General features: G+C 33.9%; 2 protein-coding genes across 2 annotated transcripts; both read left to right on the plus strand.

Annotated features, from left to right (window-relative positions):
* Positions 1–1,558: 1,558 nt before the first annotated feature.
* On the plus strand, positions 1,559–4,873 carry LOC119985418 (replication protein A 70 kDa DNA-binding subunit B-like). Its single transcript, XM_038829723.1, has 10 exons — positions 1,559–1,676; positions 1,972–2,121; positions 2,197–2,470; positions 2,555–2,651; positions 2,738–2,868; positions 2,961–3,042; positions 3,381–3,510; positions 3,598–3,755; positions 3,842–4,207; positions 4,544–4,873. The coding sequence occupies exons 2-10, from the start codon at positions 1,978–1,980 to the stop codon at positions 4,605–4,607; spliced, it is 1,446 nt and encodes a 481-aa protein (XP_038685651.1). The 5' UTR covers positions 1,559–1,676; positions 1,972–1,977; the 3' UTR covers positions 4,608–4,873.
* A 4,824-nt stretch (positions 4,874–9,697) lies between these two features.
* On the plus strand, positions 9,698–10,546 carry LOC119985432 (short-chain dehydrogenase reductase ATA1-like). Its single transcript, XM_038829739.1, has one exon. The coding sequence runs from the start codon at positions 9,698–9,700 to the stop codon at positions 10,544–10,546; it is 849 nt and encodes a 282-aa protein (XP_038685667.1).
* Positions 10,547–15,404: the final 4,858 nt, after the last annotated feature.

Consider the following 15,404-nt stretch of genomic DNA (forward strand, 5'->3'; position numbering starts at 1 on the left):
GAAAAAATTCGACGGTGAAGGAGAAGACCAAGAGTATAAAATTTGGAGCAGAACTGCGAAAATGTGGGACAAATGTCAAAATGCATAAAAGAATTTTAATTTATGATCCAGTTATATATATATATATATACACACACACACAAACTTCATATTAGTTATTTGAAGTAATAAATAAAAAGTTGAATAATATTCATATTGGTTTTTTAGATTTACTAATTTTTTCACTTTGGTTGACGAACTAAAAGGTGTAATTTTTGTTTATTCTATACCTAATAACACAAAAAACATAAAACTAAAACCAATACCAATTCATTAATAACGTATTACATTTGTTGGTATTGATCAAAATTGTACATAATTAACAACATGTAAATCATAAGATGTGAACGTTAAAAGTCGAATTCAATGCAAATCGTCCTAAGTAGGCTATATATTTATATAAAATTCATGTTTTGTTGGACCAAAACCTGACTTATTTTCTAAAATATCAATTTCAATCTTGAGTTATATATATATAGATATAATGGAATTTAGCTAAATTGTATAAATATGTCAAAACAACGAATTCCAATATTATTATTATGACATATTTAGGCTAGATAAACTAAATTTTAATATGTTTATAAAAAATACTTAATCATCAAAACTCTTGAATATGTCAAACTTGAATAAGCCTGAAATGGAAATTGTTATCATTGAGTTTGAAAATAAAGCTTAAGCTTGAGTAGTTAAGTGTACTAAATTAGTGGAATTTCAACATAGTCATAACACTAATAGGTATGTATATATGAGGGCGGAGGGGTGTTAGGACGGGTTAATATTACTGTTTGAAATATTTTACGAGGGTCCTAGAGCACCGTTCAAATAATTTTTTAGGGCTATTTCCAATAATACATCTCGTTGAAATAATATTATCGATGAATATTCATCTTGATATTTATCTAATAAAATAACAAAAAAATATTAACATCAATTACAATATATAAAGTCCATAGATTCAGAGTGATTCTGTGGCGAGTTCGTTGTCTTTCATGTACTCTCTCGGCTGGTCTTCGTGTTGTGTGGCAGCTGGCCCAGCCAAACGACGTCGCTTTATGCCTAGCCGTTTTGTTTTGTTGTTCCCGTGGTGTTCACGCGCGCGTCTGTTCTGTCTTTTTCGAAGGTCTGCGTGAGTTCTGATTCTTTTGATGTTCTGCCAGCTTGGCAGCGCGGGTTGCGATGCATGTGTTTGTCGTATCTCACTTTCCCTTTGCCTTCGAAGTGCTGCGACGTCGTTTTCAGCGCTTAGGATTTTTTTTTGTTGCAGCTCCTCTCCCAAAACGACGTCGTAGTTCTCCATGGCAACGAATAGACTGCGGTTCATGCATCTACTACATCAATTGCCTCGATATCAGCTGTCTTGGTGCCTTCAATTAATTGCCTGACAGTCAGTTGGGTTTACATCACATATTCCCTCCTTCCTTCTTTCCATTACTCTTTCTTCATCCATCTTGGCTGTGGTTTAAATCCATTTTCGTTTGGTCCGTTTCATCTGTGCGAGGTATTGTTGCTAGGTATTGATTTTTATTATTTTCCTTACAGTTGTTCTTCATCGATTCTTATTATTTTACCGATTCTTCTTTGTTCCTCTAGCTATTGCAGTTCGAAGCTCCATCTTATCTGATATTTCTTCTTGGGTGAGTTTTTCGGCCTTTCTTCCTCATCTTTATTTTAAAATTCCTTGTATTCCCTATTTCCCTCGCTACTCTGGCTCCAAAATAAACTGAGTCTAACATTTATTCCCGGGTAAGATTTCTTGCCTTCTTCTTCATTTTATTATTATAGAATCTTTGATTTTTTTTCTTGGTTAATTTGTCGTCTTGTATTCCCTCTTTTCGTCTCTTATGCAGCTGCATTTTTAACTAAAATATATTTTGTTTCGAGAACGTGTTTATTCTTTCATTCTCATATCCATTTGGAAACTACCAGCAGCGGATAATGGATCATACACCATTAAACAAGCTGGAAATGGGTCAGCGAGGGTACACTGTGGTCGCTCGCGTTGCAAGGATGTGGGATTCTACAAATCCATCTCAACAAGACCAGCTGATGAGTGTCGACCTCCTTTTTGTTGATGAACAGGTATGAACAAAATTTCTACGCATGTATGCATTTATGAATAAATCATTAGTGTCTTTACGTTTATGATGCTTTTAGGGAACAACTATACAAGGATCCATCAGGAAAGAAGATGCAAACAGGATGAAGGAGTTGTTTGTGGAGGGGAAAATCTATCAGATATCAAATTTCTTTGTTGGGGCTGCGAGAAAGAGTTTTAGAATTTCAAAGCACGACCAAATTATCCGAATTGGTACATGGACCATCGTATTGGAAATGTCTGATACCAAAAAGAACATTCCGATGAATTGTTTTAATTTTGTCGACGACCAAATATTGGAGTCAAGATTGTACAATGATGCTGACCTCACTGGTATGTGAATGTTAGTATGTTAAATATATAATATTTATCAAAAAATGCTGTGAAAATGTTTGAACTAGCTTTACGTGCTTGCAGATATCATGGGTCACTTAACTTCTGTTTCTAAGCTCACAACTACTTTTGCTAATGGAAGGATGGTTGGGAAAAAAAACCTTCTTATCAATACTATCAGGTAAGATTTTTAATATTCCCAAATGTTTACACTATGTAACAATTTAGCACAAACTACTTCAGTTGATGATAGAGTACACATTGCAGCAACAAGACTATTCCAGTCACCTTATGGGGTAAAATAGCTGATGAATTTGAAGAGGACAATGTTCTAAAGATCCCCAAAAAAGATCGTATTATCATTGTCCTTTTAGGAATGACTGTGAAATCTTTTCGGGGTATTTATTTTTTCCCTTCATATTTTCAGTGTTTAGTCTATTAAACAAAATAAGTACATGTGAATTTTAATGACTATTCTTATTTAATGCAGGTGAAACAACACTGTCAAGCACATCGGCCACCAAAATCTACCTTAATCTAGATATACCAGAAGTTCACAAATTCCACAGCAAGTAAGTTCTATACATTATTCATAGAAAATGTGTTAGAACATAAACATGTTTCCTCCAATACAATCTAATAGGTCTTGGTATGAATTAACCACAACTGTGAGAATCTGGGTAATTATGAGATTATGTACACGGCTTCCTCCATTGTTTATCAGATTGCAATTTACTAATTTTCTTTGCAATTTCTATCCTATTGCTATGATCATTAATGTCTTTTTCCGAAAAATGATATTTTTCTCATGTTTTATGGGTTAGGGTCCTAATCCTGGAAGGTTTAGGACCTTTTTAACTTCATCCTATGTCCATGTTCCACTACAACTAACAACAACTTCTTCAATCAGCATGTCCTATCCAAGTGAGGTAACAATCCTTGATGATTTGCGGGACTCAGAGATGCCAATAGCACTGATCCCACAAAATAATCAAAAGACAATTTCAGAACTCATCTCTCTCGATAAAAAAACAAATATGGTGAGTTTTCATACTTCGACATCAATTACTACAAATGTTAGCACCAATGCCAGAGTAACTGTGTGTTCTATTTTAAATTGCTGACAGGGGAAAAAATTCACTACTGTGGGTTCAATAACAGAGATAGACGCATCAAGGGGATGGTGGTATAATGCATGTCCAAAATGCAAGGTCGGTATCAACAGCTATGAAGGAAAATTGTCCTGCAACAAGTGTGGACCAACGGCAAAATTGCCAATCCCATGGTAAATAATTAATTGTTAAGAAAAAAATCCAAAATTGCATTGTTTTTTGGACGTTGCATACTTCATTAATTTCTCTTTGAAACTAGGTACAAAGTAAGCATGTATGTCACGGATGGGACACATGATGCTAAATTTCTCTTGTTCGGCAAACATGTCGAGAGGATGATAAAAATACCAGCAAGCACTTTGTCTGATCTTCCAAGTTCTGTTCGAACCGAAGTTCCAACAATCATGCTGAATCTCTATGGCAAAACCTACAACTTCACTGTATCAATCAATGAGAGGGAAAACAACTCTGAAACTTTGACCTTCAATGTCTCTCAAGTTTATGAAAATGATCACGATCCAAATAAGGCAGCTGTGGAACAATCACACTTCCAAATCTCAGGAACTGATGGGAAGAATGATCTGGCCGGTAGCTTTACAGACAATTCAGAGAACAAGCGAAATAGGTCAGTCGCATATTCTCATACTCAAGAAATTAAAATAAACTTCTATTCTATCAAGCGATTACATATTTCCTTATTTAACTGCACACCTGCGTAAACAATTTCTTCATTCTCCTAAACATGAGCTTTGAACCTGAACTCTAACATTTATATGGTAATGCGGATTATCATTAGAATTACTTCCATGTTTATTGATAGATCTTCCTAACTTTCTATATTTACAAATTTCTTTGTCCAGCTATAACTTAAATCGACTTCGTAGATGAAATGTTATCATTCAAGATAGATCTTCCTAACCTTGATCTATGATAATTTTTATTAATACTTTGTGCAACGCAGGGCTATCATAACAGAGGAAAAGAACTACTCGCACGGAAAAAATAAGCGTCATGCAGACGTTTGAAGTACATTACTGAAAAAAGAAGTCGTTAACATTCAGCATATTTAGTAACGCAAAGCGTCACTTTTGTCTTGTTGTATATACAGTTCCATGGATGACCAAATATCCAAAAAACTTGCAACGTTATGTCCTGCCTACAATTGTCCACAAATCATTTGTGTGAGAGGTAGTTGTTTTTGGTTATGTTAAGCTTTTACTTCATTAATGTACTTCTCCATGTATGTACTAACGATGAAACACTAAAAAACTATGTATACTTTTGTTTGTTAGTTATTTTCCACAAACACTAAGATGATGTGTAGCGTTAAAACATTATGATCACCAATAACAGAAACATGAAGCCAACTCTTGACATCTAAAAGTGCACCTGTAAAAGTATAACCATAAAATTATATAAAACATGACAAAAAGAAAACCATGAGAACAAAAATTATATAACACAAAATAAATGTCTTTATAATTAAAACAAGCATTTGATTTCCTAATCCCATTACTGGCCAACTAGATTGTTTAGCTATTCATGACGACGAAGCTAAAATCTCTCTAAAAGTCGTCATAAAAAGATTTGTGAATATACACAACCACACATAACACAACAAATGTAACCCATCTGACACTCCTTAACCAATTTGTATTAATAGCCTGGACAACTAAATCACGAAATTCGAAGCTACACTACCAACCACGGTTAAATAGACCAAACCGTATGTAAATAAGATGGTCAACACTTGAAACCCTAGCCACACAACTCCTTGAAAAATTTCTTATCTTCTTCGAACCGAAGAAAGAAAAACAAAACTACAGAGTTGAACGCAGTTCATCAGTGCAACAGGTCAGAATGATTCATCTTCTCCTTCTTTGCCATGTCATACAATCTGAACTGATTACCTTTTTATTGTTATATAAAGTCAATGTCGATGATGTACTGGAAAACTCTGTACATGTTGTTCATATAATACAATTCTAAGATGTCCTTCAAACCTTTTTTGTAAATGGATATAACTGTTACTTTGGTCAGAAATAGGTGATGCTGTACCGTTTCTTTCCATGATCCCGTGTCTATTCTAAAACTATGCATGACAAATTTGTATGACTTCATAGTTACTGGTTTTCTTCTTGGTGGGTTAATATGCGTTTTCAAATAAATTAAGATCAGAAAATTGTTTATTCATTACTGTCCCAGAGATACAAAGGCATGGATGGCAGCATTATGAACCCAAACCGTCTGCATTTCATAAAGCCCATAAACGACGACTTCGGCCAAGAATTTGTACAATCCTCTGACTCGTGAAACTGATTTTTCTCATTCCAATACAATAAAATAGTTGTAAAGGATTACACTTTTCTCACAGCTTATACCTTTGAAGTTCATGCGGCACTTGGAACCAACGAATAATGTCAGGGCACTGATAAGAAGTCCAACATCAAAGAACTATTATGTCAGAATTGATGGAAGAAGGATTGAAAACAATTGGACACAATTTGCAGTGGACCATGATCTTCATTTACATGACATTCTCATGTTCAAATACGCAGACAATATGGTATTTGAATTAATAGTTTTTGATTCAGATGGTCTTGTAAAGGAATTTCAGCCGCCAGGTAAGAAATCTCTATCACATTACAATATTTGCTTCTTTAGGTCTCTATAACAAATTATATTCGCATTTTGACATCGAACTCCTCTTAATCTAACACAACACTTCCAAAAATTTACTATGCAGATCCAGACGTCCCAAAAGAAGCTGGCAAAGCGCCGATGACCGCCGTCTCATACATCAACCCAACTCCCCGCCGCAAAGCGCGGGCACGACGCTAGTATATATATATTATCTATAGTGATAGGCTGATATCTCTTCCAAATCCAAGCCAATTGAGAAACATTTCAACACTCCAAAATAATATTGGGAATGTTACATAAGAGCTTGCTTTTTATTTAATTAGAATTAATTATCAAAAACAATATTGATAATAAAACATTTGCTCTGACAGTTTCTAATATGGCATTATAAAATATTGTAATGTAATAATATGCTTAAATATATATATTAAAGACATGTAAAATAAATTTATAGAAACTCACATATTAAAGCAAGATTGAATAATAAAGAGAACTAAAAGCTATAAATCAAACTGAAGAGATTTAAATGAAGACGTTAGAAAATTGTAAATGTACACACTCCTTCTCCTTTATCATCCTCCTATAAATAGTTGCCCTTGTTCATTATCTCAATAACCAAAATAAAAAACCAAGTATTTATATTTTTTAAAACAAGATGGCAAGGATGAATCTAATTCCAGTCTTGTTGGTTTTAATGTCGATGGTCTGTGGATTTATCGTTGATGCTCATGCTACGGCATTTGAAAAGTGCCAAAAGAAGTTTGATGTACCCGACGAGAAAGTAATATATGACTATATATTCCTCAATAAAGGGAGTATTAGTGATACTCTTTGCACAAATCTTGTGAATTTTGGTCTACCTTGTCATTTGTTTTTCACAAGTATTGCACTCAAAAAATTCAAAGGTGAAGGAGAAGACCGAGAGTATAAAATTTGGAGCAGAACTGCGAAAATGTGGGACAAATGTCAAGCTGCATAAAAGATCCAATTATATTATACGAGGAACTACGTATAATTTATTTGAAGTAATAAATAAAAAGTTGAATAATATTTATATTGGTTTATTTTAAACTTATTATTTTTCTTTCACTTTAGTTATTTTTTTTTGAAAAGAGTTTAAACCCAGCACTTCGTCATTCTACAATAATAAACATTACACCTAATATCATTACATCATGTTAGCAGCTTAGGAATTTACAAACCCTAGCAATGGAATTACAAAGTCGAAAAATAAACACCGGGCAATACCGAAACGTACCCGAATAACTCTATCCCGGGATAAACTTGGACAAACTAAACAAAAACAGAAAACAAAAGCAACACACATGAATTGGATCAAATTCTTGGATTCCCCTTAATGGTTGGGCTTGATTGTTGAAACCCAGCACAATTCCTGCTGCAGATCCTTATTATGCTTCCGTCCTCTGTCGGTCCTCTTTTCCTCGTCTCTCTCTGTCGCCTTCCACCTCTGTTAAAATTCCAGGTTTTTTTTTTAGTTCTATAATTTTTTTTTTTACTTCATTGGTTTTTATTAAATTTTTATCATTTATTTTTTTGTAATTAATTGGTTGTGAAGACTGAACAGGGATTTTATTTTTTTTAATTCCAATATGTTTTTCATGATATATATTATTAACCGAGCCATCTCTCATTAGTAGGAGGGATTGTATGATGATCTTTTTTTTTTCTTCTGATATATATTGTTTGTATGTCACCTGACATGTATTGGGTATATATGATTGACAGACCAAAATTTTCCCATGATATTTTCCAAAGTTAATAATGTTAAGTTGGTTGGCCATATATACATATTGTTCTGGTCTAGAAAACAACTGTTCATGCATATATGCATCAGACATCAGTACATGGAACTGTTCATGCATGCATCAGTACATGGTATTGTTTGATCAACCCTTTAGGATGTTGAAATCTTTTTTCGCCATGACACCATTTGAATCTTTGGTCGACTAATGACTTTGTGAATAACTCTAATATGTTGTTGATTGTTTAATTTAACTTGAATTTATTTGTGTACGGAGTTTATTGAACAATTTATGAATTTTAACCCTGGCTTCTTTTTAGCGAAGCGATACCTTTGAGCTTCAAGTGCGCTTTGCAAACTTAACAACTTTGAGGCTAGGTAGTGTAGCTTATTAGCTCCATGTATTGTGTTGTTTACTCTTGTTCGACTTGTAAATGATCATTGTGGGTCACAAGCAAGTGCTAAAATATGGTGTAATTTGCAAGCATGGCAGGTGTTCGACAAAATGCCTCAATGCTTTGATCATGCATGTACCTATAGTCTTTTGAATTTACTGATTTTTTTTTTCTGTGCTGATTAAATATTTGGTTTACTTTCTATTGGGTGTTTGTGATCGTATCGTTTGCTGCATAATGGGTTTTGTATTGATAACTGATTTTTAGTTGCTTTAAGTTTTCCTCTACTTTCCATGTTAACACTGTTTTTGATCTGCTGATAGTTGCTCATGTTCTACTGCAGTGAAAAAAATTTGAAGAGGTCTTTTTTGAAAAATGTAGATCTATTTTTTTTTATTAGAAGGCACCCAAGATAGGTCAAAACCCTTCTTGTGAAGTTACAACTTCACATGGCAGTTGTAGGGAAGTCCCAAGGGGAGTTACAACCCCATGAGTATGCACTTTGTTTGCATATCAATACTAAGAAGGAAAATAGATAAAGAAACTCTCCAAAAAAGCGCTCTCTCTCAAGAAGGATTAGCATGCATTTGATCTTGGAAAGTTGTTAACTTTAGATTTTATTCATATTTGATGCTTAGATCATCTTACAAAAAGAAAATTCCAAGAAGAAATCGAAAGTGGTGGAAGTACCAATAATCCTCAAGAATGCTGTCATATAAATAATCAAACAAAAATCTCCTGGGACAGTGGTCCCCCGTTACTTAACTATGCCCCAAGTGAGTTTGAATTCTAAATTCGCCACTATTACCATGTTCTTAACTAACCCGACGCGTACGAAAATAAAGTATTTCTTGTCTGCATCAATAAAATTATAAGTATCTACTTATCCATTAATATATGATATTGTTTTGGGATTTTGACGATTCTAATGAATTAAAAGGAGATGAAAAATATAAAAAATTCTACACTAGGGAAAAAAAAATTCTATACTTGATACTTGAGAAACTTCATGCGCTGAATTTACTATAGAGAAAGTATTTGTTAGGTGATTAACATTTGCTTCCTTCCTCAACAATGAACTAATAGTGACCTAAAATTCGTAATTGGGGAAGGCAGTCAGTTGTTGGGAATTAGACAAGCAAAAACTGAGCTCATAAAGGCTGCCGACTTATGGTTTGGATGTAGTTGTAAGGAATACAAAGAGTGTGTTGGAGTAAACAAACTAATTGCAAAGAATCTCGTTCTTTAATCTTTGTGGCATTCAAATTAAACCACCCTATATAATGCAATTTGGTTAAGTGTTCAAGGCACCATTATGGAGACAAAAGTTCAGATGCAGGGGTTATCAACCAAGAAGTTAACAGGCAAGGTTGCTGTAATAACTGGTGGTGCAAGAGGAATTGGAGCAGCCACAGCAAAACTTTTTGCGCAAAATGGGGCTCATGTTGTCATTGCTGACATACTCGACGATCTAGGGGTGAACCTCGCTGAGTCTATAGGAGGCCGATACATACAATGCGATGTTATGAATGAAGCAGATGTTGAATCAGCGGTGCAGCTAGCATTAGAATGGAAAGGCAGACTAGACATCATGGTCAACAATGCAGGAATTCCTGGCTATGGAGGGAGCATCACCAATATAGACATGGAGAAATTCAAGCATCTCTTCTCAGTCAATGTGAATGGGATTGTACATGGAATCAAGCACGCAGCGAGGGCTATGATTCGAGGCCAAAAGGGAGGGAGTATCATTTGTACATCAAGCTCTGCAGCTTTAATGGGAGGCCTCGGATCGCACGCCTACACATCATCGAAAGAGGCTATAATTGGATTGGCAAGAAGCACTGCTTGTGAGTTGGGGGTTCATGGAATTCGAGTGAATTGCATTTCTCCGCACGGTGTCCCCTCAGAGATGCTTGTCGATGCCTACAGAAAATTACTTGGGAAGACAGACATTGGGCCGGAAGACGTGAGCAAAATCGTCGGGGAGAGAGGAAGTCTGCTGAAGGGGAGAGGTGGAACACTAGAAGATGTGGCACAAGCTGCATTGTTTCTTGCCAGTGAAGATTCTGATTTCATAACTGCACACAATCTTGTAATGGATGGGGGATATACTTCTGCAAACAGTAACATGACTTCCATTTACCAAAAAGAAGAAAACTGAAACAATCAAGTATTGAAAAATTCAAAATCCAAGACTCAGTTTTAATCCTTTTGTAGCCTCCTTATCCTTTGCAACCCTAGTGGCTTCTCGAAACCTTGATTCCTGACTTTCTATCTAAACTGTTGAGCTATAAAACTCGATCATATGAGCAATCAGAATCAATCTGGTATCGATGATTTATTTAATTAATCAGAATAAATATCGATGATAACCAAAAGAACCTCCAATGAGAGCATGACATGTGTCCATACATGTAGCGTCAACCGAGCACCTATGCTCAGTACGAAGAGCACTCCCACGTTTGTGGGCACAAAAAGAGCTCAGTTACGAGTAGACTAAATGTCGGGTCCACCAACCCTCATTCTCACCCACCATCTCAACACTACTAGAAGAGGGGACCCTTAACATTTTTTTATGAACATTTTTTATTAATTTTACGTAAAAAATATATATTATTATTTTACTTAACAATTTTTCAACTTAACATTCCTTTATTAATTTTACTTAAAAAAATTTATATTAGTATTCTACTTAACATTTTTATCTCATATTACATAATAAATTATAATTTTAAAATATTATATTTATAATTCAAATTATTTTCAATAACAAAATCATTAAATAATGATTGTAATAATTTAAAAGTTTAAATTGAAAAATGAGCATTTTTATTTATTAATGTTCAGAAAATATTATAACTTATTAATACGAATTATTTTAAAAAAAGTCAATTATTTGATAATTTACCAAACACTACATAATTTATTCAACAGTTTTTCCACTAATGTAAGCTTTTAGTTCGTCAAATATCTCATAGCATATTACAGAACTTTAAACTCAGCTTTTCCGATAGCGTTGAAAATCAATCCAATTGTTCTACCAAACAAACCTATATATTTTTCTCTCAAGAATATATGACTGATTTGATCGTCGAAACTTCCTTGACTAAAACCCCTTCAGTCAGGGAACTTCTAACGTCTCTTGTGGGTTTTGCAAAATTATCGGTGGCCCACTATCCTAAATTCTTGATTGTGGGAATTTTCCCCCACAGGGGCATAATTACATAATCAATGATGTGTAATCCCACTGACAATCCTACAAAACTCACAAAAGATGTTTTGTTGGCTAGAGTGGTTTCGACTATAAGCAAGCTCTGACGATCAAGTCAGTTATGTGTGTCTCTCTAGTAATCTTGTGAATGTTTAGGCAGTAAGTTTTTCTTCCTCACTTTACCTAGTTTGGGGGGTCGCCGTATACAGTGGGGATGATTCATCTCTTTCCTGAGATACGGATCTCAGAATTGATTGGGTTTAGAGAATTTTAGGGATGTATCAGAGATAATCCCTGAGACGTTGTCTTTTCCCAAAGAGAGGTTCAATGTTTCAAATTTGTTGTCATAAATGGGTATGTGTCTCGAGGAGATTACGAAATGATTGATGGGATGCATGCTACAAAGAATATCGACCAAGGATTCCTATGACAATGGATTGCATTAGATACAAATAAAGTTGAGGTCGGAGTTCAGATATAAGTACTTAGACGGCTATATCCTGAATAGGAGTGGGTCCGACATTTTAGATCATGGGTTCAATGTCGTCGACATGATGGGTTGATGTCGTCAATATGAGGTAATTGTGTTGACAAAATGGGCTCGTCTTTACTTATGGTTGGTTGAATTGATATTTGGATGACTTAGAATTATGGATCGATGTCAAAGGAGGTGTATTTTATGACAATATTTAGTCATTACACTATATTTTATTAAAATAGATACATTCATGGACCATGATGGTTTGGTTATCTTGGAGAGTAATTTATGTTAGAAAAAAGTTAGTCAATCAGAAAAGACCCGTCGTAGGAGTCTGGAAATTGGAGTTGACATCTACTTAAAGAAAACTTTGATAGCATATGGAAGCTAAATTTGACATTAACTTTAAGATAGTGAGTCACAAAGGCACATGGAAGCTAGAATTGACATCAGCTTAAAGGAGCCCTGAAGGGGTATGAAAGCCAAAATTGATATCAGCTTTAAGAGAGAAGGCCGTAAAGACGTATGGAAATTGGAATTAACATCAGCTTTAAAGAGAGCCCTGAAGACATATGCAAGTAGGAATTGACATCAACTTAAAGGATCCTTGAAGGCGTATAGAAGCTCGAATTGACATCAGCTTTAAGAGAGATGATCGTAAAGGCGTATGGAAGCTGGAATTTACATCAGCTTTAAGAGTCCTAAAGACGTGTGGAAGCTAGAATTGACATTAGCTTTGAGAGAGCTTTGAAGATGTATGGAAGCTGAAATTGAAATCAACTTTTTTAAAAGAGCCCCGAAGGTGTGTGGAAACTGGAATTGACATCAACTTTTAGAGAGCTTTGTAGGTGTGTGGAAAAATAGGGACTGCAATGCTTTCAATTAATTGTAATCGTAGAGATATTCCTATTTGCAAAAGATATATGCCAGGAAACTATTATTCAATGCAAAAATGAGAAGGATATATTTTTGAATATCAAGGTACTTTGGTGAGTTTTAAGGGTGACCGAAGAAAAAATATTTTTTTACATACCACCTGCTTGGCAAGGCAGGTGGCACAGTGTTTCCGCTGTACGGATGCTCAGTGTCCACAACCTCGCCAAACAGCAAGGCATTTGCAACGGAACTGCTATGCAAATGACAACGATTCAATGGCTTTTGGAAGCTTGGAGCTTCTCAAAAGCGGAAATGCTTTTTTTAAAATATAAATGATGTGGGTCCCACTTTGGCTTAAAGATTTTTGTTTAAAAGCAGATGGGGCCCACGTTGTAACAATTTCTCAATTAACATTTTTTAATTACTTTTATTTAAAATTATTCAGTTTACATTTTTTTAATTAATTTTAACGACATTCCTTTTTCTTTTTCTTTTTTAAAAAATTAATGTGGGGCCACAAAACTAATTGATGAAATGAAAATTTGTAATTTTCTTTTTAAAATCAGTGGAGCCACGTTTTGACTTTATATTTTTTAACTTAACACATTATTATAATTTCATTTTAAATATTTAAAATTTATACTTAAAATTAAATTTAGTAATAAATTAAATTAATTAAATGAAATCTAAAGACTAAATAAATAAAAAATTATTATAAAATCATAAAATATAATATTTAATAAAATAAATTATTTTATTAATAAAATATAATATTATAATACTTTAATTCAACCATTTTTCCGCTATTGTAAGTTTTAAGTTTGTCAAACACCTCATAGGATATTTCATACCTTTAAGCTCAACTTTTTTTTTCATTGTACTTTCGTTAGCATTGAAAATCAATCCAACCGCTCTACCAAACAAACCCATAATGTTGATCTTTAGCATCTAGAGTCGTGATATCTGGCAAGTGTATTAGATACCTTAAGCATACACGTGTCTAATTTTGGCCTTGCTTTAAGTGTGTATTAAATGATAGGTTTCCTAGAAAGTCACTCTTTTTCAAAGTTTACGGGCTAGTTTGGTAGAACATTTGTAAAGTAGTAGATATGTCAGCAGAAATGATGGTAGCAGAAATATTGGACAATTTTAATAGTAGATATGCTGCTTAAATGTTCGGTAGGTGTTTGGTTGAACTTTTACTGTTAACATTTGTGTTGTGTAGCATGTTGTGATAAATTACGTGTAGAGGTATTATACATTTTAGTTGTATACGCTGTATCCAAACATACAAATTTTATAAAATCAATAAATGAATTTAAATTAATTGAAGATAATAATAAATTATAAATTAATTAATCAATTATTAATCTAATTAAATTTAATTAATTAATTTATTTATTTATTAAATGGGAAGGATTTTATTAATAACACTACTCATTCATATTCATACGTGAAGGATAACTTCAATAGAAGAAAGGTATAAGGTAATTAAGTGAAAATCATAGGGACAAATGAGTCATAAATGGTGAAATGCTGGTAAAATGGTCCAAAATAAAAGCATTTCAAAAGTAGCCTTTTATGCTGCCAAAAAGCTCCTCAATTTTTGAGCTCAAAATTGTTGTTTGGATGTTTGCCAGCACTAGGTGATTGCCCCACGTAAAGCTCGGGATTTGTTTAATTGCGAGGTTTCATTATATAATTTGTTTATATTTCCAGGTCCTTGATGGCTTACTACTCCGAATATATAGTGTCTAATGTCAAATGTTTGTCTATAATGGTAAACAATTCTCCTGTACAAAACTCTGGCGGTGGATGAGGTTGAACACAAATAGGATGTACAGATATTTTATCTCCACATAACATGTGAATAAAATTATTATGTGGCCACATGTTTGCTTAAAGATAAATAACTCTTGTACCCAAAGCACGACCGTTGACCCCGTCAAGGACATGGAGGATGTATGTTGACATTATTTTAGGAATTGAACGTGTGACATTTAGTCACATATTTCCCTTGTGTTCACCTCCTGGAAAGAAAAGTAAGATATATTTAAGGTAATTGTAGGTCTTTTTGAGTGACATAGGAATGGAAAACATAATTTCAAATTAAAGTCGTGATTTCGAATTATTGCTACTTGGTTTTCATGACTTTTATTACTTGTTTGCTTATAATGTAATTTGTGTATTGGATGAGAACATACTTTGAATAAAAATATTAGGTTTTTCTTTAGGGGTATAAGCCCAACTATTAATTCCATGATAATAAAGTTACACCTAACGTCACGATAACAGTTTAAGAAATTACAAATCAAAACCAAGAAGAGGAGGTATCCAAACTCAAGAAACAACAAAAAAAACCAAATAATCACGAGAAAACAACGGAATGACAACATTGTCAAACCCAATCATAGCCCAATATCCAATTAGTCAATAGAAGCTGAAGCAGCTTGA

Source organism: Tripterygium wilfordii, chromosome 19, assembly GCF_013401445.1.
Source record: "Tripterygium wilfordii isolate XIE 37 chromosome 19, ASM1340144v1, whole genome shotgun sequence".
NCBI lineage: Eukaryota > Viridiplantae > Streptophyta > Magnoliopsida > Celastrales > Celastraceae > Tripterygium > Tripterygium wilfordii.

Coding starts and splice junctions, on each gene's coding strand:
- LOC119985418 (XM_038829723.1), top strand. CDS start 1,978: ATGGATCATACACCATTAAACAAGCTGGAAATGGGTCAGCGAGGGTAC. Junction 2,471..2,554: donor CAATGATGCTGACCTCACTG/GTATGTGAATGT, acceptor ACGTGCTTGCAG/ATATCATGGGTCACTTAACT. Junction 3,043..3,380: donor GTTCACAAATTCCACAGCAA/GTAAGTTCTATA, acceptor TTCTTCAATCAG/CATGTCCTATCCAAGTGAGG.
- LOC119985432 (XM_038829739.1), top strand. CDS start 9,698: ATGGAGACAAAAGTTCAGATGCAGGGGTTATCAACCAAGAAGTTAACA.